Source organism: Geotrypetes seraphini, unplaced genomic scaffold (genome assembly GCF_902459505.1).
Source record: "Geotrypetes seraphini unplaced genomic scaffold, aGeoSer1.1, whole genome shotgun sequence".
Taxonomy (NCBI): Eukaryota; Metazoa; Chordata; class Amphibia; order Gymnophiona; family Dermophiidae; genus Geotrypetes; species Geotrypetes seraphini.
This window is the reverse complement of record NW_022985867.1, coordinates 7,161-33,143: the sequence shown is the minus strand read 5'-3', so window position 1 is coordinate 33,143 and position 25,983 is coordinate 7,161. Positions and strand designations below refer to the sequence as shown.

Below are 25,983 nucleotides of genomic sequence, written 5' to 3'. Positions count from 1 at the left end.
TCAAGCTGAAGCACTTGGTCCTCCATCAGAGAGATGAGAGGTGCAATGACTATCCCAATACCTGCTGTGTAAACAGGTACAAACTGGTAGCACAAACTCTTCCCATAGCCTCAAAAAAGAGAAAAGAAATTATAATGTAATAACAGAAAACTATAGTTCATTCATGTTTAATGGCCTGGGGCCACCATATTCAACTTTTATCAAACCATTTGAACAATGAATTAATATGACATGTACAGACTTGGAACAGGATTTCCCAGGCTGGACCTTACAGTCCCATAAACTGTAGATTTTCAGGTTATGAATATGGAAGTGATAAATTTTAATATACTAGGCATCCAAAGCAAATTTATCTAATGCATTTTCACTGTAGACGTCCTGAAAACGTGCCTGGTTTTAAGGCCCCCAGGACAGGTTTAGAAGCTCTTTACGTATATATCATTTTCTAACTTTGCAGTGTATAAATGTGGAGGTAGTGGAGATGAGACCAGTCTGGTCTCTAGAATAAGCTCTGTTATTGTCTACTGTAACCTACTTGTTGTCATGACTAGTCTGTTTTCAAATGATTGTGAATGTCTACTTGTAACCCATTCTGAGCTTCTGGGAGAACGGGATAAAAAATCGAAATAAATAATTGAAAAGTATAGCTGATTCAAGAAAACTTGGGACAAGTACATTGGATCTCTAAGGAAGAGGAAGGTATAGTAGATGGCATGGATATACAGACTAGATAGGCTACATGATCTTTATCTGCCTTCCTTTTCTCTAATTCTCTGTTATCCCTTTAGCTGCTACCAAGCTAATTTGAAAGTCCTCTTGACTTGCCCCAAATCTGGCCCCACATTATACAGATAGTGGCACATCATTTAGCTGAATAGCCTAGCGGTTAGTGAAGTGGACTAAGAAACTGGGGAACTGGGTTCAATTCATACTGCAGCTCCTTGCAATTCTGGACAGGTCACTTAACTCCCCATTACCCCAGGTACAATACTCAGAATGTAGCCTACTAGGAACAGAGAAAATATCCTGCATATAATAAATGTAAATTATTTTGATTATACCACAGAAAGGCAGTATATCAAATACCCTTACTCTTGTCATGATACCATCCTTACTGTGGCTGAAAATGCATAGATAAGCTAGTTAATGTGTCACTGGTTTTTGGTAAAGGTATAACTTGCCTTGAAAACTGGGCCTGTATTTCTTGCCTAATGTACTGACATTTCTATGTAAATAGTTTAAAAGCAAAACTAGCTCACCAGTTGCCATGATGACAAGGTTATCTCTCCTATTTTGCAACACAGAGTGGATCACTTTCCACTGAACTCTAGAAGTTAAATAAGAAAAAAATACGTCAATTTTAATTTATCAAAGTGGTGCATATAGTGCTAAATTTGATTTCATTTCAATTAGGTCTGTACATTTAATGCATTATTAACATGATTAATGTGTTAATAAATTAATTGCATAAAATTTCTTTTAAAATTTGAGTCAACTGCTCCCCCTGCTTCTGTTTTTGCCGGCACCTTCTCTTACCTCTGCAGGTACGCAGGCAACCTCCTCTCCTCTGCTGCTCCTTCTCCCTGCCCTGAACTCCATCGCTGCAGTAAAAGCAGAATGCTTTCTCCCAGCCGAAGCTTCTCTCTCTGTAACATCAGGAAACAAGAAGTTCTGCCTCTCCTCCTGTTTCTTGACATTATAGAGAGAAAGGCTTCAGACCGGGGTGAAAGCACTCTGCTTTCACTGCAGAGATAGAGTTCAGGGCCATGAAGGGCAGGGAGAAGGAGTGGGGGCTCCACTAAGAGGAGGTGCCGGTAGAAAAAGATACAGACTGGGGGAGGTGTTTGCAGGCTGCAGCTGAAAAAGGAAAAAAAGAGAGAGAGATGTGGGGGTAGGGGAGTATTATCTGATGACTAAACTCCTGAGGTGGAGAAGGAGGAGGAGAAGGAAAGGGAAGAGAGCAGAGAATAGGTTCCTGGGGAGGGGAGGCAAGGCAAAGCAAAGCAAAGCGAAGAGATGGTGGGGAGAAGAGAGAAGGGAGGAGATGGTGCCCATGGAGCAGAGAGGAAGGGAAGATGACTATAAAAATAAAATCAACAGAACAAACAGAAGAACTAAACCTGTCTGAGCAAGTCACCAACAATAAAAGAAACGGAGCAGACAGTGAACCAACAGAAACGATGAAACAATCACCAGTCAAGTTTACTGGACAATATTGTGATAAAAGCTTGAATGATTTGACATGTCATGTTTCAGACAATGTTACAGAAAATGAAGAGTCAGACCAAAACTCTCATTTTCTGTATGGTATATTTCAAATGCTTGCTAATGACTGGTTCCTATATTATTTCACTTTTCTCTCACATTTGTTTGTTCTATGATAGTCTGCCAAATACATATTTTTGGTTTCACTTCTTTCACCATCAAACAGCGATTTTAACATATCCAAACACAGTTTGTCCTCAATCTCATTTCCATTATATGTCACTCAATTCAGTATTTAATAAAACCTCTATTTCTTTCAAATTTATTTATTTTATTCATTCACAGCTGCCATTTGTATCACGAGTCTCAACATATTTATTTTTTGTGCCTTGACACATCAGAACAGTAAGGGCTCCTTGATCCAAAATGGCGGTACACAAAGCAAAACCTAAAACTAATAAACCCATCACCCGTCCCCTGCATGTACGTCAACGCTAGATCAGTGGTAAACAAACTATTCATCATAAATGACCTAATCACATCCAATGCCATTGCCCTGATGTTCATCACGAATCATGGCTAAAAGACCTTGAAAGTCCCGAACTCCCTCACCTTTGTCCACAGGGTTACAACATACTTCATCTACCCAGAAAACTTAAATGAGGAGGGGGGCCTAGCAATTATTTACAAAAACTCATTTATCATCACCGAAGTAGAGTCAAACTCCCAACCCAATCTAAAATACACTGCCTGCAAGCTTGAAAGCAAGCACAACTTAGCACACAAGAATGTGGGAATTCTTCTACTCTATAGACCCCCTAGCTCTCACTCTAACTCCATCACCAAAACGATGGAAATAATAACAAATCTTACTTGCCAACATGACAAACTATTAATACTCAGTGACATTAACCTACCCCTCAAATCAGAATCGAACAATGAAGTTACCAAACTCAAGGCTCTACTCGAAGAGAGTGGGTGTTTTTGTATTTTGCATTACTCCACATATCACCCACATGGTAATCATTACTCTTCCCATGTCCCCTGGACAGATCACCATTTCCTGAAATTCAGCTTAAACCTAACTGACACAGACCTAAACCTCAAAGCTACCAAGGACATAAGACTAGTCTGCAGGAAAACGAGATCAGGTCTTTTTTGGAACATGGTATCAGACGCTCTCCCTCCCCCCTATGAATAACACCATCTCAATGATAACCAGTTGGAATAAAACCATAATCAATATCCCAGACACCATAACCCCCCTCCATCCACGCAAAATAAAATCAAACCAGACTTCGCCCTGGTTTACGGAGTCTTTAAGACTTGACAAACAGTTATGCAGGTGTCTAGAGAGGAAAAGGAGAAAACCCAAAACACTGGAGCACAGAACACAGTAGCGAGCAGCAATAAATAAATATAAGGACAATATATCTGAAACCAAGAAAAACTACTACGCTAGCAAATTAGGAAACAAATTAGCAGACAGCAAAAAACTATTTCTCCTGGTATGTCAACTGACTTCCCCCCAACCCAGGAATCTGAAACCCACACCAACAAAATCTCAGCACAAGACCTAGCGGATTTCTTCCTCAACAAGGTCAAATCGGTCCAAACAGAAGTTGCAAAGAAAGCCACTCCAAACATTTCCCAACCTAACATCACTGAATACTCAGAACCTATAAACACCAACTAAATCTGGACCACATTCACCATTCTTTCCATCCCCGATACCAAAAACCTATTATCAAAATTAGCCCCCACGAAGCAGCTCCTAGACAACTGCCCCCCATAGCTCCTTTCAGCAGCTTCACACCATATCATTATTTGTATCACCAATCTCCTAAACAGTTCCCTGAACCAGGGCCACCTACCCAAAGAAATGGGTAAAATAGCCCTAACCCCTATATGGAAAACAGCCCAAGCAGACCCTCCATAGCATCCAACTACAGGCCAATTGCGGGCATTCCGGTTCTCACAAAAATCCTTGAGACCCATGTCAGCAAACAACTAGCCACCTACATTGAGCCTGCCTCCACCCATCCCAATACTGCTTCCGAAAACAACACAGTACCGAGCTCCTCGTCATCACTCTACTTACTAAAATCAGACAACTGCTGAGTTTGGGGAAACAAGCAATATTACTCCAATTTGACATCTTCGCAGCCTTCGACTCAGTAGACCACCAACTACTCCTAATCAAACTCTCGGAAATTCGAATAACAGGAACAGTACTGAATGGTTCACTGACTTCCTACAAAACGGCAAATACATGGTCAAAAAGCATGAAGAATACTCCAACCCCTGGAAGGCATTCTGTGGTATCCCACAAGGCTCCCCACTATCCCCAATCCTTTTCAATTTATTCATGAGCTCACTGGGTCACATCCTACTGGAAGATGAAACCATACTTTCCTATGCCGATGACATCCTCCTCCTCATCCCCAAAGCCTATAACCAGCCAAATATCGCCAAAAAAATCTCAAGCAATTATAACTAAAATCCAAACCTGGGCAACAATCAACAAACTGAAAGTCAGCAAGACCAAACCATTGGTTTCCACACCATAAAACAGAACACTATGACAAACCTCACCCTTCCAACTGACATCACCCTCACAATGGAAAAATCCACCAAAGTGTTCGGCTGCATGGTAGACGACACTCTCACGATGGAACCACAAATCTCTAATCTCCAAAAAAAGACCATCTACACTATGCGACAACTGCGACTCACAAGGCCGCACTTTCACTCACACCATTGCTCTGAATGTCCAGATGATGGTTTTACCTGAACTAGACTATTGCAATTCCGCCTATTTAGGCATCAACACCTTCCTAATCCACAAACTGCAGCTCATTCAGAACACTGCCGTTAGGCTAATTTTCAAACTAAAGAAATATCATTCTATCTCTACCTTCATCAAACTACACTGGCTTCCAATATCATCCTGAATAAACTTCAAAACTTTGTGCATCTTACACCACATACTGTACGGAAACTCAGCAGCTCAGATGTTCGCAATCCTCCTGGGTCTTCACTACTCTGAATAAATTTAATCACCTCACTCGTCATACCAATGGCGGTTTATAAGCTAAATCAAAATAGCTAGCAGCAAACTGGGACCTGAGGTTTTCTTTCCAACCTAGCAACTGTACCACTCTACATTTATGCTGCAAAATGGTATAAATATACACAAAACAATTTTCTGGGCAATGAGTATTTTGAATACAAATCGAATCCAGTTATCCAGGTTCTCAGGCTGCTGTACAAACCATTAGGCTACATAAATCCCCACTAGCACCAACTGCAAGACAAGCTAATTATTTACTCCTCCTCAGGGCTTGCATTAATAACCCAGCTTTACAGAAGACTACACTCAGTCTTCGGGTCTTCTATGCATTTCTTTGCATTTACACCAAACCCCTAATACTTTTATTATTATCATAGGATTTAAATGTGCTGGGTGCTAATGTCTATTTAAGGCTTAAGTGCAAAACTTTTTATATTGTATTCCCATAAAATTGTGCACTAAAATCTGTGTACAAAGCCTAATGCAATTTATTGCATGGGTCTCTGAATCAATAAGGCAGGGAGTTGCTTTATTTTCTCCCTTCTCAAAGTAACCTAGTGTAAACTTCATCTTTAGACAACCTCAGATTTATTGAAATATATTATTATTTCATTTCCCTGTATGCATTATCAAAATACTTGTCTCAATATGCATTTAAGCCGTGGATTCTACAGGAGTGGACTCGAAAGGTTTGTAATGCGATGAGCAAAATTTCCTGATCTAGCTTGCTCCAAAGGCCTAGATTCACAGAACACAGAGTTCAGGTTTAAAGTTATTACACCATACTATACCGAGTTATGTCAATGTACAGATAAAACTGAAATATGAACTTAAAGACCTGGCGAGGGCTGAGGTTGGACACCCCCTGCTTTAGACCTTTTCTGTCGTTTACTTATATCTCTAGGAAGAAGAAAGCACACTCCTTTGCAGACCAACATTCTCCTCAAACTTCTCAATGGACCCCTAATATGCCTTTAGGCTCAAAAGTCTGCCCACTCCTATAGTGGAAACAGAATAGCTAGATTTCCAGCAGCTATCACTCTAGCAGCACACATGAAACATTGCAAGCACAGAATATTACAGGTTATCAGGGAACACTTACGATTTGAAACTAGAATGTCCAAAATATGTCTTCAGACATCTGATTTGCTCGGTACTGGGCTCAGGCAAAGAAGGATCTAAAAAAAATAAAAGTATTTCAGCTTCTTCCAGTGTCCTAAAAACATACAGGTATCCTAATGCACTGGAATCCCAGAATGCCAACCAAAGAAATAAATAATAGAGAATTGTTTTTCTTCCTAATGCCAAGCAGATATTAGGACATAGAGGAAAAGCAATCGCTTCTGAAAGGAGGAGATTTATTAGCAAAGACAGTAAAGTTCACCTTGCTCATTTGAACTAGCAGAAACAGGTTCATAGGAAAGTGTTTTTGACTATACATTGAAATAAGCTCACAGCCACCATGGAAATAAACTTAAGATACAAGGGAAATCAAGGTCTACTATAGTCTGTGGCAGAACACAGCATTTTTTTATTGATTGACAACAGCAGAGACTAAAGGCTCTTTTTACAAAGGTGCGCTACGAGTTTTACCGCACGCACCAGATTAGCGTGTGCTAGCCAAAAATCTACCGCCTGCTCAAAAGGAGGCAGTAGCGGCTAGTGCATGTGGCATTTTAGCTCGCGCTATTCCGCGCATTAAGGCCCTAGCGTGCCTTTGTATAAGGAGCCCTAAGTGCAAGTGCAGGATAAAGAAGTGCAAAAACAGAATAAACCAGTGGTCTCAAACTCAAACCCTTGTAGGGCCACATTTTGGATTTGTAGGTACTTGGAGGGCCTCAGAAAAAAACAGTTAATGTCTTATTAAAGAAATGACAATTTTGCATGAGGTAAAACTCTTTTAGTTTATAAATCTTTCCTTTTGGCTAAGTCTTAATAATAATATTGTGATTTAAAGCTAAAGAGACATATGATCAAGAAACTGTTTTATTTTACTTTTGTGATTATGATAAACATACCGAAGGCCTCAAAATAGTACCTGGTGAGCCGCATGTGGCCCTCGGTTCACAAGTTTGAATCCACTAGAATAAAGTAAAGATAGTGAACATATTCAAGAGGAAGGGAAACACAGTCAGGGATCTGCTGCTACCTAGAAAACTTGTTAAACTATGTGAAATATGTCTTTGGACAGTAAGCTGAGCAGTTATAGCTGCCTAAAATGGATGAAATGAAATGGATGAAATGAAAATTTGAAAAAGATCAAGACTAGCAATTTAATGAACCAGTTCTGGCATTAATCACACAAGGATGGATTACTACTAGTTTCTAAATATGTTGACTATTTCTCAACCTCTTTGTAGAGGTTTGGCCACATGCACCACAAAGTGTTCAGTAAATGGAGGAGAGTTAGCTGAAAATCATAGATACTGAATATAAAGCAAAAGTTACTTACCTGTAGCAGGTTTTCTCCGAGGATAGCAGGCATAAATTCTCACATGTAAGTGATGTCATCCAGGGAACCTGGTAAGGACACTACCAAGTGCACTGTCACTTAAAAATTTTTAATGCAGTACCTATACTGCACACATGCTGGTGCATTCCCACCCAGCATCAGCTCAAGGGACCTGCAGCTCAATAATACAGCTATGAAGCCAACAAATAAAGGAGGGAGAGGTCACGTGATGCTATGAGCGAGTGAAGACGTTCCCTCGCTTGCTCCGGGGCTGCCCTGTTTACTTTTACTAAATTGCGGGACTGTTTCTCCCTCCGATGCTTGCGCTGCATATTACCGGGCACCTTAATATATGGACAGATACATTACGCGTTCCCAGGACTCCATGACTACTAAAAACGCTCGGAAAGATCGCGAACGTGTGCGGCTTTCTGAGGGCAAGATGGCGGCGAGCCCCGCAGCGGCGGTCTCCCATCTCACTGAGACTGCGCTGGGAGACATCAAGGAGGCGATCGCGCAAGTCCTGGGACCGAAAATGGAACTTCTTTCCTCACAAATTTCAAATATTGAAAATCTCTTGTCTGCTGCAGCGGCCCGCACCGCGGAATTAGAACAGCGGGTTTCAACCCTGGAAGACTCATCGGAGACTCGGGAGACGGCTTTGACCACGCTCCAGGCCCAAGTGCTGTCACAGTCAGAGAAGCTTGATGATCTGGAAAATCGTTCGCGACGCTCCAACTTGCATATCATGGGCATTCCGGAAACTATTGCTGACCGTCTTTTATTAGATGTCCTGGAGCGTTAGCTGCAAGAAGAACTGCCTCTCCCACCCTCTTTGGGCCCCTTACGCTTGGAACGGGCTCATCGTTTGGGCCCCCGAGCGGGCTTGGAAACGCGCCCGCGGGTGGTTATCTTGAAACTGCTGAATTTTCGATACAAGGTGGAACTTTTACAACAATACCGGGCCAAACGGGATGTGCTCAACTATAATGGAACCGCTGTCCACATCAGCCAGGACTTTTCGGTGGCTTTGCAAGAAAGGAGGAAGCCTTATTACCCTTTATGTGCTAAACTTGCTGAGCTTAAGAGGAGGTTTCAATTTAACTATCCGGCTTTGCTCAGGGTTCACCATAATGGAGTTTGGAAGTCTTTCCAGTCCCCAGAGGCAGCTGCTGATTTTATAAAGCTCCTTAGTGGCCCAGACTCTGGGGCTGATTGACTGTTTTCTATTACTGCATGGACTTGTGTATGCATTAGTTTCAGTTTGTTCGTCTAGATTACTAGTGCGGAGGGGTTTCTAGTCCCGTTGGCTCCTTGGGGACTATTTTTCACTGATGACCAGGGCGGCCCTGGGTTAGGTGTCTCTCGTGACCTGTACATATCCTTCATGGTAGGGATATATGGGAGTGTTTGTTGGGGATGGGGTGGGTTTAGTTTTTGGGTAATGGCAGCGGCATTGTTATGGTATTCTGTTTTATTTTTTGTTTTATGACTGGGATTGACTTTTGTGGGGATGCATGCATGGATTGATTGGCTTGTGTACCCTGGGTCTTGGGGTGAGGCTGGGCACCTGGGACTATTTTTTCTTGGTGGTTGACATGTTTTAGGTTCCGTGGTGGGGTACACTATGGGTGATCGAACACTGCGCATACTCTCATGGAATGTGTCGGGAATTACATCCCCTGCTAAGCGCACCAAGATTCTGTCTCAACTGAAACATCATCGTGCGGACATCGCCTGTCTCCAGGAGACTAAGCTCACTGACCTAGAACACAAAAAGCTTCAGAGGGGTTGGGTTGGGGATATTCATTATGCCTTTTCGCTGGGGAAGAAGGCTGGAGTGGCCAATCTCATACGGAAGGGCTTAGCGTGCACTGTCCAAGTACAACGGCGTGATCCTCAGGGTCGTTACCTCTTGGTGAGGGTGGTGGGACCCGGTGGGCCCTTTCGTCTCTTGGTGGGCTACGGCCCTAACGGGTATAAAACATACCTATTTTCAAAATCTGGTTAATATTTGTTTACAGGATTCCAATTGCCCTTTAGTTCTGGTTGGTGATCTAAACCAAGTTCTTGACTCGGCCATGGACCGATCTGGGGCATCGGGAGTGTCTTCGTTGAGGCAGACAAAAGGGGTCCCTTATCTCTGTAGAGCCTTGGGGTTGGTTGATCCCTGGCGCTTCCTCCATCCTACTGAGTGGGATTATACCCACCAGTCTAGAGTGCATGGGTCCTTCCTCTAGGATTGATTATATCTTATTATCGGAATCCCTGTTTTCTCGGGTTACTGAGGCGACCATAGGCCCTTTGGAGGTGTTGGATCACAATATGATTTGGATTGATGTTGCGGTGGGTGGACCAGTGGGCCCAGGGACGGGATGGAGATTTCCCTCTTATTTACATCATGATACCCAAAAGTTTTTGTCTGATAAGTGGGATGTTTTAATGCCCAACATGTGGAACAGCCTGTTTTATTTTGGGACGCGGCTAAGGCAGTATTACACGGGGACATCATAGCATATGTAGCCACTCGCGCTCGACATATAGTGAGTCGCATAGTGACACTTGAACGACAATTGGTGTCATTAAAAAGAGACTTATTGCGTAGTCCCACAGCCGCAAATCGGGAGGCTTATCAGACAGTGTTGGTTGCTCTGAATTCTCTCATTCACGAACGAACGAAAAAATTGTTGTTTTTTCGTAAATTTCAATTTTATAAATATGGCAATAGGGCGGGGAAGCTGTTAGCATCCATAACTAAAAGTTGGAAGGGATCTCGATACATTTCTATGATTCATGAGAGTTCAGGGAGGATCCTGACATCTTCGGCGGACATCTCTGCTAGCTTTCACCGTTATTTTGAGGCCTTCTACGCGTCTCCGGGTCCTTACATGGGTCCGGATGTGTGTGATTATCTGGAAGACACTGGTATGCCTAAACTGACGGCTGCTCAGATGTCCCTCTTAGATCGACCCTTACATCTGCAGGAAGTGCTCCAGGCGATTCACAAACTGAGACCTTGTGCGGCACCGGGGCCTGATGGCTATTCCCCTGAGTTTTTTAATATCTTATCTCTTTCTATTGGGGGCTCTCTTTTAGACTATTATACGACCATTCAGGCGCAGCGGACATTCCCCCGTTACTCCAATGAAGCCCTGATTACTCTTATACCCAAACCCTCCAAGCCGCCCACTGATCTAGAGTCATATCGGCCGATATCATTGCTGAATGTTGATATTAAAATATTTGCTCGTGTTTTGGCTGATAGGTTAGCCTCCTTGTTGCCTTCTCTCATTGTTCCTGAACAGGTGGGTTTTGTTCGGACTCGTCATTCTGTACTTAATGTAAGAAGGATTCTCCTAGCTTACTCTCGCGCACAGCAGATGTAGATGCCTGGTTTGCTTGTAGGGCTTGATGCAGCGAAAGCTTTTGACAAGGTCCACTGGCATTACTTGTTTCAGGTCTTGCAGTATATGGGGTTCCGGACAGTTATTTAGCTTCTATACAGGCGCTTTATTCGGGACCTACTGCCTCGGTGTTAGTCAATGAAGTGAAGTCTCCATCATTTTCCATTGGTACAGGAATTCGGTAGGGATGTCCGCTGTCCCCTCTTCTTTTTCTTTTATATTTAGACCCTCTTTTATGCACACTCCAGAAAGATGACGAGCTTACGGGATTGCCTGAGGGTAATTCTCAGTTGCGGGTGTTGGCCTTTGCAGACGATCTTTTGCTCACTTTGGGCAACCTGCAACACTCGTTATTTTGAGCGTTGGAACTCCTTGATGAGTTTAATATCTATTCAGGTTTGATCTTAAATAAGCAAAAGTCTCTAGCACTCCCTACTTTGCCAGAGGTGAGGCAGACCTGGAGTGGGGTGTTTCCCTTACAATGGGCTTCCTCTCATTTGGTTTACTTAGGGGTGGCTATCCCACAGAATCTAGCTAGGCTTTATAGCTCAAATGTTCTGCCCCTACTCCGTCGTACCGCTACCACGTTACATAATTGGCGAGCATATCCTCTCTCTCTCTCTGGACGCATTGCTCTTTATAACATGATGATACTCCCACAATGGCTTTACTTACTGCAAACTCTTCCCTTAATGTTAATGTCACAACATTTATCCCAACACCGGTCTCACCTTTGAGCATACTTGTGACAGGGTAAACGGGCTCGGATCTCATTATCCAAACTAATGCTTCCAACTGCTCAAGGGGGGTTGGGCCTTTTGTGTATTTCTAGGTTTAACCTTGCTTGCCAATTATGTCACATTCATGATTGGTTTTGTAACTCTACCTGTTTTTCCTTGCCTGATATTGAGTGTTTTCATTTTCAGCCCTATCATTTTAGTTATCTCCTTCTTGTTCTTCAATTGCCTGATTTACCACAGCTACAGTCTAACCCCTTCTTACCTGCTATGCACAAGGCTTGGCGGATGCTGTATCGGTTATTGAAAATCTCATCACGCAGAACGCCTTGCCTTCCTATATTAGGCAATGGAGACTTTTTGCCTGGCTTGGATTCTACATTGTTCCAGCGTTGGTCCTGCGCTGGCCTCCAGTATGTGTCTCAAGCTGTGACAAGTGCTGGTCTCCCTCTATCATTTACAGAACTCCAGGCGACGTTCCATCTACTTCCTGCGGATTGGTTCGCCTATCGACAGCTTCAACATTACCTGAAGGCTCTGACCCCGGTTGTATTGAAGGAGGACATTCAGGAACAGTTGCAGGAGGCGGTTTGCCTCACAGCTCAGGAGCCGATACCTTTAAAATTTTATCATAAATTTTTACAAGAGCTCTCGGGTGACCTGGATTATGTTGCTCTGGCCCAGAAATGGACTGCTGATCTTCAGATATCCATCTCGGACGAGATGATCCGTAAGGGTGTTCGCCTGGGCAACTCTTCTGCTTTGTCTTCTGTTGAGAGGGAGCGCAATTATAAATTTCTTTTATGTGCCTTTTATGCACCCAAGAGAGCTCATATGATGGGGATCGGCTCGGGACATTGTTGTAGCAAATGCACTCAACCTTTGGCATCTCTCGGACACATGTTTTGGACTTGTCCGCTCGTGTCTTCCTTCTGGATCCAGCTGGTGTCCGCTGTGGCGCATCTTTGGAATTGTTCCTGGCGTCTACATCCGAGTTTTCTCTTCACCTTGCAGATACGTTTTCATCCTCCCCGACCAGGATGTTCAGCTTTTCTTCGGAGGACTGTGCTGCTGGGCCGGAAGTGTATATACTGCTACAGTGGCTCTCATCTCAGCCTCCTACCATTTCCCAGTGGAGAGCATTGATGTTGCAACAAATGTTGCTGGAACGCAGAGACATTGTAGATATGACTTCTAAAATGGGACGGTTGTTCCGCCAATGTTGGCAGTCCTTTAGTTTTACTTATTATGTTCAGCGTCAAATTTGGGATACCTAATGTTGCTCCTTTGTTCCTTACTTTTTGTCCTTAATACTTTTGCTTCTGTATTCAGATTTGGTTGCCGCTGCTGCTGCCCGGGTTGAGTGGGTGGTTGGGGGGTGGGAGGTTGGTCTATGATTGAAAATCCAATTATTGTTGTATTGTTTACTGCTGTTTACTGTGTTTTGCCTTTAATAAAAATGATTTAAACATAAAGGAGGGAAGACTGTGAAAATATATGCCTGCTGACATTCAAGAACACCTGCTACAGGTAAGTAACTTTGCTTTTTCCGAGGACAAGCAGGCATTATATTCTCACATGTGGGACTCCTAAGTTGCCAGGATCATGACTCTGGGTGGAGATAATGCATATATCAATATGAACCTAGCAAAACCTCAGAGGGTTAATGGGAAAATTGGCGCTCAGGAAGTAAAAAGATTCTGCAGAACTGCTTGCTCAAACTGTCTCTTCTGGAGTTTTTCTCTAAACAGTAGTAAGAGATGAAGGTATGGATAGAGGGCCAAATAGTTGCTTTGCAAATGTCCTCAACAGATGTACTGTAGATCGAAGTAAGCAGCTGATGTAGCTATAGCCCATACAATTGTGGGTTGTCATTCAGCCTTGTAGCATCAGTGCAGCCCGAGTGTACACAAAGGAAATACAATCCACCTGCAAGTGGAGATGACTTTTTTGGTAACAGGAACTCCCAAGTCTGTTAGAGTCAAAATCCACTAATAGAGTCAAAATCCACTAATAGTTGGGAGGAGGTTTTATGAGGTTTAGTGCGGTCCAGATAATATGCCAAAGCACATTTGCAGGATAAGGTGTGAAGAGCTGTATCACCCAGTAAGAAAACAAGCAGAACTATGGACTGGTTGAGAGGGAATTCTGAGATGACTTTAGGCAGGAATTTGGATGAGTTCAGAGCACTACTCAGGATGATCAGACAAAAGCGCTTGAAGTTCACTGTCCTGGTGTGCAGACATGGGGGCTATTAGAAAACTTAGTTCCACTAGAAATTAATACTCAAGGATTAGGGCCCCAATATATCCCTTATTAACTCAAAACAAGCCCCACACGGACAAACGATACACACAGCCAGCAACATTACAAAGCCTTAAACTTACAACCAACAGCATTCACACTCCCCAAAGAGAAAGGGAAAAAGAAAAAGAAAAGAAGTGGAGAAAAAGGCCACAGTTCAGCTTCATCTGGCCAAAAAAAACTCCACTCCTACAAAAGCTGTTTATCTATTTATGTGTAAATGCTGAAAAATAGTCCAAAAACAAGGCAACTAAAGTAGCCTGCCAGATGGTATCAAACAGCACGCCTAATACAGATGTAAATCAGTGGGTGAATGTAACAAAAGGCGCCAGTTTCGATTGATGAAGTAGTGAAGATGTTTGAGGAGTATGGTGGGTCTGGAATATCTGGATGTGAAGCAATGATATGAACACCCCTGACGCAACGATTTTATGCGAAACGGAGGGTGTAAGGACTGCCTGGCCTGGATTTGGAAGCCATTAGCAGCTAAGTTATTTTTTTCTTGCTTTTGCTGTGGATGTTATGAGCTGGGACTATACTGCCTTTTGTTACATTCACCCACTGATTTTCATCTGCATTAGGCATGCTGTTTGATACCATCTGGCAGGCTACTTTAGTTGACTTGTTTTTGGACTATTTTTCAGCATTTACACATAAATAGATAAACAGCTTTTGTAGGAGTGGAGTTTTTTTTTGGCCAGATGAAGCTGAACTGAGGCCTTTTTCTCCACTTCTTTTCTTTTTCCCTTTCTCTTTGGGGAGTGTGAATGCTGTTGTAAGTTTAAGGCCTTGTAGTGTTGCTGGGTGTGTGTATCGTTTGTCCGTGTGGGGCTTGTTTTGAGTTAATAAGGGCTATTAGAAAAACCATTTTCCCACCCATCTCCGCCTGTCCCCGCCAGGATCCTCTCCATCCCCACCTGTCCCCGCAAGGATCCTCTCTGTCCCCACCCGTCCCCGCCAGGATCCTCTCCGACCCCACCCGTCCCCGTAAGGAATTACTTCCATCCCCGCCCGTCCCATAAAAAGCAGCAATTACTTCTGACAGGATCATCAATTCCACAGTTTCTTTTGCTGTTTTTCTTGTGGAATCTCTTTGGTGGAACTCTTTTTTTGTTTTCTGTTCAGGTAATTAACTTATAAATCCCCTCTTTTACTAAGGCTGATGTGTCCATTATATTATATGGATGAACCCTGTTTCCAAAGCCTTCCATCCCCGTGGGAGTCCCATTGGCTAGAGGGGGGTCCCCGTGGGAGTCCCATGGGCCAGAGGGGGGTTCCACATGGGAGTCCCGTGGGTTAAGGGGGGATTCCCTCAGGACCCCCATGGGATTCCCAGATCCCTGTTCCCGTGCAGACCTCTAGTTTGAGAGAGCAAGTTGCAAGTGGCTCAAAAGTACACTTCATAAGAGCAGATAGTCCCATGTTAAGATCCCAGGCAACAGGTGAAAATCTGACAGGTAGTTTAGTGTAGTGCTGCCCGATTCACGATTCAAATCGATTCACCGATTCATTTCGGGTGAATCGATTTTAATCGATTCAAAAAAAAAAAAAATCAGCCTTCTGATTCACTGTCTGACCCTCCTCCCTCAAGCAGGATCGGCAGCGCTGCCTCTTGCTGGCTGGCACTGCTGCTTCTGCTTTAGAGGGCGAGGGAGGAGGGTAAGTCGGGAAGTGCTGCAGTGTCCGTCTTCCCCCCTGGCCTCCCGCGCCTCCCTTTACTTGATTGCAGCAGAGAGTAGCCTGCAGAAAGGATCGCGGGTACTTTAGTGATCCTTGCAGGTTGCCATAGGCCTCAGAAGCTGTCTTCCCTCTGCCGCAATCCTGCCTCTGACGTCAGAGGAGGGGCGGGACCGCGGCAGAAGGACGACAGTTCCTGAGGCCTATGGCAACCTGCAAGGATCGCTAAAGTACCCGCGATCCTTTCTGTAGGCTGCTCTCTGCTGCAATCAGGTAAAGGGAGGTGCGGGAGGCCAGAGGGGAACACACAGGCCTTCCGGGGGGGGAGGCAGTCCTTCAGGAGGAAGGTACAGTCCTTCGGGGGGGACAGGCCTTCAGGGGTGGGGTGTAGGCCTTAAGGGGTGTATAGGCCTTCAGGGAGGACAGACCTTCGGGGGGGAGGTGGAGTCCTTTGGGGGGGACAGGCCTTCAGGGGTGGGGTGTAGGCCTTCATGGGGAGTGCAGGCCTTCAGGGGGGACAGACCTTTGAGGGGGAGGAACAGGCCTTCAGGAAGGGACAGACCTTCAGGGGAGGGGGCCCTGGTGTAGAGGTACACGGAGGGAGGGAGGGAAGGGGGGTTCAAAGAGACGTGCATATGCCGGACTTTGGGGGGAAGAAATAATGAGTCTAAAAACAGAGGAGTGGGAGAGAGATGGTGGATAATGGGATTTAGGGAGGGAAGGAACAGAAAGGGAGAGAAGTTGGACACAAGGGATGGTGTGGAGGGGGGCATAGAGATACTGGATAGGAGGGTAGTTGGGAACAGAAAGGGAGAGATGGTGAACCCTGGGGTGGTGGGGAAGGAGGGAGAGATCCTGGATGAAAGGGTAGTTGAGAAAAGGTGGATCTGTGGATGGAGATGAAAAAAAGGAAAGATGCCAGACCTCCAGGGGAGGGAAGGGAAACGGAAGGGTAGGACAAATAGAAGATTGATGGTTAGCACAGAGAAAGAAGAAAAGAAGGAGACTGGCAAGCAAGTTATCAGAAGACAACCAGATCCTGGGACCAACAAGATTTGAATATTGACCAGACAACAAAAGGTAGAAAAAATAATTTTATTTTCTGTTTTGTGATTACAATGTCAGATTTGAAAAGTGTATCCTGCAAGAGCTTTTGTTAGACCGCAAACATGAGCTAGGATTTAACAGAGAGAGGAAAAGTCATTTTTGTTTGTTTATTTTGTTTACACCACAGCATCAATGTGATTAGAAGAAGGTAAAGGGGGTGAAGAGGCTATAAAATAAACCCACCAGGATGTTTTATAAAAACACCCAATTGGGCAGGAAAATCGAATCGAATTGAAAAATTGATTCAATAGGCTGAATCGAATCAAATCAAAAATTTTTTCCCTGAATCAAGCAGCACTAGTTTAGTGTACTAAAGTCATTTCATGAATCTGGAGACTAAGAGATGAACAGATAAGAGGTTTCTTGTCCAAGGGAGCATGAAATGCACTAATGGCACTGAGATGTACTTGAACAGAGTTAGTTTTAAGGTCAGTATTTGAGAGATGGAGAAGGTAGTTCTGAATGGATGGGAGTGGACATGTGACAGGTTCAAGAGAATGAAGTGATAGCAATGCTGCACAGAAGTTTTTCTGGATTACTTCTATGTCAGCATTTATCTGCTCAGTGAAAGAAACCATGCTATAAGCACTAATGAGCGAGAGTTCAAATAAAGGAGAGAGCCATTGTTTTGTTTTTAGTAGCGCTGGGAATGGTTGTATAAATGGATGAGTTCTTGTGCCGAGAGGTCTAGAAGAAGTGGGAACCACAGCTGATATAACTAATGAGATGCTATGAGGATCATGGCACCTCACCCCTGGCAAAGTATGAATAAAGTTCTCCCTATAAAAGGGCTTGGAGGGAACACGTGGAGAAATCTGTTCCCCCTATCAATGAGAAAGGCGTCCAATTCCAGGAGATTGGGGGCATATAGTCTGGAGCAGAGAGCATAAGTCTGTGGTTGTAGGGGGAAGCAAAGAGATCTATGTCTGGTGTCCCCTATAAGACTTTCGAGTTGAGAGACCATTCGTGAGGATGAAGGAGTTTGCTGAGTCTGTCTGCTAACACATTTCGCTTGCTTGCCAAATAAACTGCTCTGATGAGAATATCATGAGCAACTGCCCAAGTTCAAATCTGGAGTGCTTCCATGCAAAGAGATTGAGAACCTGGGCTTCCTTGTTTGTTCAGAAAGAACATGGCAACTTGGTTTTCAGTTTGGACGAGGACTACTTGATGGGGGAATCAGTACTGGAATGTTTGGAGAGCACTGCATGTGACTCAGAGCTCAAGGACATTTAAATGGAGAGCTTTCTTGGAAGGAGACCATCTAAATTAGTACATCAAAGCATCTGTGGTAAGAATTTTCTGATGTGGAAGGGGTTTAAAAGGAAGACCTCGAGTGAGTTTGGGAGGAACCATCCACCACTGGAGAGAGCAATGAAGGTCCAGGGTAACTTGGACGTGCTGTTATGTGTGGTAGGATAGATATTATCTGGCACAGATAAAAGAGATTGTTAACTCTCTGCTGCAGTAGAAAATCTCAACCCTGAGCAGTGTCCAAGAGAATTCCTATGAACTCTGTCTGTGATTTTTGTTAGTTTACAGCAAACCTAGCAGCTCCAGGAGACAAACTGTTGTATTGATGGCAAACTGAGCTGGTAGCGATGATGAAGCCTTGATCAACCAATCGTCCAAATAGGGAAAGATATGAAACTCCCCCATGAGTGAAGAGCTGCTGCCACTATCACAAGGCATTTCGTGAAAACTCATGGAGCTGAAGTGAGACCAAAAGTAGGACACTGTACTGGAAGTGGTGAAATCCTATCTGAAAGCAAAGATATTTTCTGTGAGCAGGTAGGATAAATAAATGAGTGTAGTCTTCCTTGAGATCTAAAGAGCAAAGCCAACTGTCCCTATCCAATAGGGGCAGAAGGGTTGCCAGAAAGTCCATGCAAAATTTCTCTTTCAAAAAGTAGTTGCTGAAGCCCTGGAGGTCTAGGAGGTTGAAGGCCTCCGGTCTTTTTTAGTATTAGGAAATACTCAGATTAGAAACCCTGGACTTTTTCCTGCAGAGAAGCAAGCTCTACTGTGTTTAGCTAAAGGGCCAAGAGCTCTTGGTGGAGGGTCTTCTGGAGGAAGTTAAAAAGAGACTCTTTTGGTGGATGGTTTGGAAGTTTTCTTAGCAAGCCTAGGGCATAACCCTGAGCTACAATTTGACATACCACAGGTCCAATATAATTAGAATCCAATGTTGGCAACAGTAGAGAAGTCTACCTTCTATGGGAAGATTTGGAGGAAGAGTAAGGGGTATGTTGGCAATACTGTTCAGAAGAAATTCAAAAGGACAGCTCTTGGGAATGAGTCTGGGGTTGGGATTTCTGTGGCCTCTGTTGTCTCGAGTGGGTCCATTGAGAAGGAGGCATAGAAGGAAGAAGGTTGATTGTAGCAAAGTTTAGAGTTGTAATAATATGAACATCTAGAAGTAGTGGAATGTCTCCTAAACGATGAAGAAGGTTGAGAGGTCTGTGCTTTAGATAAATTTTGTCATAGTATCTGTGTGTTTTATTTTATCTGCAGTTTCTTCGATCTTCTCTCCAAACAGATCATCTCCCTTGCAAGGGACACTGGAGAGGCACTCCTGAACTGAAGGTTCAAGATCGAAGACATAAAGTCAGCTGCAGTTGATTCTTTATCTGTGGGAAGAATTGTGAGTTCGTTTAGGTGGGATGGGGTACAATTGAGGGTGGCTCTGGCATTTGTAATTTTGTTCTTGAAGTGTTCTGCTAAGAGGATGGCTGAGGGGGGGTGGGATATTGTTAGTGGTCATGTATAAAGCCAAAAAATATGATCACGTCACCTCGTTATTTCAAGAGTCACACTGGTTACCAGTCTCTTACAGAACAACTTATAAGATTCTCCTCCTAGGATCTCCCATCTCTATGCCTTTCTAGACAAATATCTTACCCCTCATACCCCTGCTAGGGCCCTTAGATCTACTAATCAGAACTTACTGACAGTCTCTTCAATTAAGGACTTATACTATACTAGAATTACTATATTTTCCACTGTCACGCCCTCGCTATGGAATTCAATGCCACTTCACCTCCGTGCTGAAAATTCCCCCAAACAAGTTTAAAACACACCTTAAAACATTTCTATTCACAGATGCCTATCTAAACTCCAACTGAGAACCCCAAAAAACAAAAACAAAAACTAATAAACAAAGAAACGCTTTTAAGAAGCGACATTCCCCTCTCCTTTTTGTTTTACCCTTCCTCTTTATTCATTTACATAATGTAATTAACAACCTCCCTTTCCCCCTCCCTCCTCTCGTCACCTACTTGTCTCAATTATGTCTTTGTCTTGTTATTAACTTCCCACCCCCCTTTTTTTTTAGCTATTTATGCAATTTTAAATATCTCACATATATTTATTTATTTATTTTAATTTTTATTATTGTAAACCGACCAGATACTTGTGATGGTCGATATCAAATTATGAATAAACTTTGTGACCAGTCAGGCTCCAGGCCTGCCAAGGTCACCATGAAAGTGGGAAGACAGGGTGCCAAGAAGCCCAAAAAGGGGATTGCCAAGGCTAGCTCCCAGTACCAATCTGCCCCGCTTGAGGATGCCACTGACCAAAATGGGATGAAGACTATTGCTCTACTGTCCATCGGGGGATCCAGAGAAAAGCCCAGGTGAGAGCAAGCTCAGCTAGAGCAGGGCGTGGCTCCCCTCTTGAAAGGCTAGTAGAAGGCAAGCTGGAAGGCAGGTTAGGGAGGAAGCTTAGGTCTCTCCCTAAGAAGAGCTTCCCAGATCAAGCATGGGTAATACCTGTGACCCAATGGAAGTGGAAGAGGCTGGACCCACTTCACAGGTGCTTGAATGCAGATCAAGAGCTACCAATGGAGCTGCAAGGCGAGCTGGTCCCTGAGGGCTTGGAAGTGGCTCCTGAGCCGATGGAAGTAGGCTTGGCAACCCTTTTTCAGGACTGAGCAAACTGTGAGGGTTTTTTTGTTGTTGTTGATTGCTATTTTGGGCTGAAGTGGTTTTGTTTTCAGCCAGCTACATGGACTGTTTGAACTGTGGGGTTTTGTTACTGCACTGTTTTGTTCTCTGCTCATTTTGTGAAAGAAGCTGAGAGTGCCTTTTTAGTGGGGAGAAGTTTGCCAGCAACTGGGCGAGATTTTTGATAAGCTGTTATGTGCTTGGCGAAGGCAAACTTGAGGCACTCCCCTAGACCCAGCAGTGCTATAAATAAGCTGGAGGTTTGTGTTTTTGCAGAGACTGTTTGTGAGTGTTTGGTGCAGCATAGCAGAGAACCGAACTCTTTGGTAATCTGATAAGAAGCAGGCTTTGGAAGCCTTGTTATAAGAAGCTCTGTGGAGAGTAAAGCTACAAGGAACATTATTGACTTTGGTGAGGAGAAAATCCTGAACTTTTCTCAGAGTTTTCTTTTTGGGGGTTTTTTTCCCTTTATATTTTGCAAGTTGCATTGTTTTGGATTTTGCCATTCTGACAATTAAATTTTCTTTTGGGAGAACCAACCTGAAGCTGTGTGCATTGGTTCTGATTTTTGATTTGTTTATTTATTAATACAGTGTCTGCAGGGTGACTCCCTACTGGGTCATACGCTGGTACAAATTTTGGCTATAACCACTAGGGGCAGTGAGGAGTCCCGTGGCTAGGCTCTAGTGCCGGTTACAACTTGAACTTGAATCTGAGTCTCACAATGAATTACTACTTAAACTCAGTAATGGAAAATTCAAGCTGCTCAAAGGCAATCAGCAGATCTGCTACAAGGTAGTGTTTGAGCCCTGCTGAAGCTGTAGTAGGCTTAGACCTCCCTCTTATTAATAATACATATCAGTAGCACTGACCTATCAAGCTAGTCCATGATAACAAAGTTCTAAGTTTCCAAAATACCCCAATCATCTTCCTCCTCTTCTTCAATGCCTTCATCTTCATCATCATCATCATTTACAGCAAGGTCCAGATGTGCCTCATGGATGGATTCAGCCGGCCCTAAGAACTCTGATGCAGTTGGAGGCGTTTTTGCTTTGTCAACATCTTCTAAAGACTAGGAATCAAAAAGGAATATTAAAATACATCTCATAAAAAGGAAAAAGTGAAATATTTTCACTATTTTGTTGTTGGGGTTTTCTTTTGGGGGGGTGCTTAAACAACACCTAATTCAATTCTACTGTAGAGTGGAGAGAAAATCACAGCAAATATCTAAAAAAAAAATCATCTTCTATAATCTAGAAAACCACAGAGAGACCAATCACTGTAAATGGAGCAAAAGGACCTCAGTGGATTTCTAAGAGTCCTCAAGAAAACTCAGGATCTCAAAAAATAAAAATCATCATCACTCTCATCAGTTCGACAGAAACAGCTCTATAATAAGGTTAGAATTGGACTTTAGACTATCAGTGCAGCGCTGGAAGTTCACGCTGTTTGGATATGAACCTATTTTCTAAGATAAGTGTTCATTCGTTTTCTCACATAATATATTGGTAAAGTGATAGGGACTATTTTTGCTTTATGCCTTATGTCAATGGAGAGTTTTTTATAGGACCAGTGATAGTGATTTTAGGTCTTTTGAGATCCTGAATTTTCTTGAGGATTCATGGAGGTTCACCTTTTCTCCATTTTAAGTGATTGGTCTCTATATGGCTTTTCAGATTTTGGGAGATGATTTTTTTTTTTTTTTTACATGTTTGCTTAAATAAAACTATCATTTGGCAAAGTCAGCTTTGGATTTTGGAAATGATAGAGGGGATTGGGACTTGTATACCACCTTTTTGTAGTTTTATAACTACACTCAAAGCATTTTTCCCTATCTATCCTGGTGGGTTCAGTCTATCTAATGTACCTGCGGCAGTGGAGGATTAAGTGACTTGCCCAGGGTCACAAGGAGTAGCGCGAGGTTTGTAACCTACAACCTCAATGTAGCTCTAACCACTGTGCCACACTCTCCTCCCTATGCCAAAAGTTTAAAGGAAAACAAACCCAATCAATATGTATTTTTATATTTCCTATATGGAACATTTATAACCGGATAGTTGATTCCAAAAGTACTGCAACAGGTAGAATCTGGCTTTCATTGTGACTGCATGGACTGCAATACATGTAGCAACACCAGAGGCCAATGCACCATTGTTATATTTCCTAGCTGAAACCAATATACTGATATAGAATGAGGACCTACATCAAAAACAATGTTTTACCAAACCATAGCTACATTTTAGCATGTGATTACATATATGCATTAGCATTCTCAAAAATATTTGTGACAGTCATTTTAGGCTGATGAGTGGCAGACTGCAAACACCTTCACAGATGGTCATTTCAAGAACCCATCTGGAAGGTATTGCCCACGAGTCTAGAGGTCTATAAACCCATAGCACATACTTGATTGTTCAAAGCAGCTACCTAGCCACTTTCTGGTCTTATTCTGAGGCTTTTCCTTTTTCCTCTTAGTGTATTGTATTTCTTATGTTTCAGATTTTTAGGAACAGAAAACATGTACCTATTTATTCTGGCTGAAGAGAAGGAAGGACCACTTGATACTACTACCAACATTTCTGCCATGCCACACTCCAGCCCCCCCATTCCCCAAGGAAATAAGGAACATTATAGGCAGGGCCACATTTTGTGGACTTTCTCATGGTATCAGTTGTTTCACCAATAACCAGTCAATATTCTTGAACACTGTATACAAAATCTTAGAAGTTGGAATTTCCATACCATCTATGAATCATTGGTTGTATTTTACTTCCTAGGCAGCCCAAATAGAAAACGAATAATTGTTATTAAGACTGTACTGGCTGACACCTGTTGAAATTAGCTCAAGAATGTTTACTTGTATCTCTACTCCAGCCCAACCCCATTATCTCCCTAACTGATGGTGACCTGACTCCCTTGCCCTTACTGGGCTAATATTGTCCAGGGCCATGGAAAACATCTGGTGTTGCCTCCTGTCAAGCCATGTACTTCTATGGAGCTGTAAATTCCACTTTCCCCTGCTGAGCAGGCAGGCAGGCAGGAACCCCCATCATGGAATGGTACAGTCAAAAAGCAGGAAGTTTTTATTTTTATTTCTCTAAACTAAAGCTAAAAATTGTAAATTCCTCTATCTGGACCATGGCTGGGCAGTCAGGCAGGCAGGACTGTGGAACTCTGCTGCTAGCATTTACATCTACCAGAGTCTCTCCATCCTCCATCAGCTACAGCAGACACCATTTTATAACTGGATAAGCATGTTTCATGTATATATGTATAAGTATATAAACCTTTTTCTGTTAATTCCATCTCCATTACAGAAGCACTTCAAGAAACCCATCTATTCAGAAATGTGTCCCTTTTAAGATATCATTAGTGCCAAGATATATTTTTAAAAATCCTTTTGTAGGAGATAGGGATAATGAGAAAAAAAACATTTTATATCATCTGTGATACAAAGGATAATGTACGTTTTTGAGGAACACAGATTGCCTGCCCTTTGACAGCAATGCAAAACACATTAACACCTACTTTCAACATCTCAAGTTCTAGCTCCTCATCACTTTCAATGATGCATGTGGGTTCGTGTTCATTATCCATTCTATGGGAGTCCTGAAGAAAGTAAAGGAACAAATGTTTACCAAACCATAGCTCCATAAGATTTAAATACTCTCACTTCTATTTGCAGTGTAACTGCACCGTGGAGAACCAGCTTTGGGAGTTACACGGCATCGGGAGATGCCCCTGAGGTTGCCCCTGATGAAGGCTATGAAACGGGGCTCTATAGGGCAATCAGCTGGCACCCCATGTGAATGAAAAAACTGCGGTTTGCAGAATTAAGATAAGTTCCTGTTTTCTAGCAACTTTATCAAGGGTTTAAAACTGACAAGGCTAAATACTACAGGAGCCTCTCAAATGAATGTCATTTAGAAGCGTTATTCAATTATTTACTTTAATTTCTCTAAACAAGTTACATAGACACCAGGGTTTTGGGCTATGGCTAGTTTTTGCAATAAACACAGTTAAAAAGAAAAAGGATAATAAAAAAATGTTTTTTGTATTACAAATTACAGATTTTTAGATTAGCCCACAGGGCGTTTAAAGTGATGTGAGTGGGTAACGTCTGCTTGTGCACTTAGCGGTATTGAACCCTGGTGAACTTGGATAAATCTTTCTCATGAGTTCCTACCTACCGATTCAACACCCTTTATGTAATATTCTAACAATATCTCTTACAAGGAGTTCAGTTAGCCCAAAGCCCTAGAAGTGCTCGGAGAATAGAGAGCAGGTCTCAATTTGTTGTTCTAAGTCTTTTTGACCCCGCTCATCTGGAGTAAAGCTCTTACAGTTAGCAAAGGAACATAGACTATCACTTATAGACTCCCCTTCTTGCAGCTGTATCACTGTAAAGTCTGTACTTTTTACAAAGAGAAGTGAACAAATCTATAACTCAACGTTATAAATCTCATGGCCAATATAGGGTAATATACGTTTTTGAGGAACACAGATTGCCTGCCTTTTGAAAGCAAAGCAAAACACATTAAGAACACCTACTTTCAACATCTCAAGTTCTAGCTCCTCATCACTTTCCATAATGCATGTGAGTTCGTGTTCATTATCCATGCTACAGGAGTCCTGAAGAAAGCAAAGGAACATAGACCATCACTCATAGGCTCTCCTTCTTGCAGCTATAGCACTGTAAAGTCTGCACTTTTTACAAAGAGAAGTGAACAACTCTATAACCCAATGTTATAAATCTCATGGCCAATATTCAAAGAGAGTTATCCATTTGCTGGCAGGCTGCAATCTCGCTTATCCACAAAGTGTCAGTTATTATATGGATAAAATTATACCATTTATCTTGTGACTGACTATATTTTAATCTGTACAAAGGGGAGCATGAAGGCAGAGTTGGCCCCTTATCTGTTTAGAAACACTATTCAGCCACTATATGGATAAGTTATCCAGTTAATTCAGGCCTGCTGAACATTAAGTCTAAATTGAACAGTTATTGGCACCGTCATCACTTACATGTATATCCAGCAGCACTATCCCTTTAACTTAAACAATGGAACCAGTA

General features: G+C 42.8%; 1 protein-coding gene across 1 annotated transcript; it reads right to left on the bottom strand.

Annotated features, from left to right (window-relative positions):
* Positions 1 to 25,538, bottom strand: LOC117352442 (Werner syndrome ATP-dependent helicase-like; the record flags this gene model as incomplete). The annotated part of the gene is made up of 6 exons (XM_033928944.1): positions 1 to 109; positions 1,260 to 1,327; positions 6,381 to 6,456; positions 21,825 to 21,978; positions 24,435 to 24,515; positions 25,458 to 25,538. Coding segments are annotated over 6 exons (569 nt in total), but the record flags the coding sequence as incomplete, so codon positions are not given.
* Between the last annotated feature and the right edge of the window lie 445 nt (positions 25,539 to 25,983).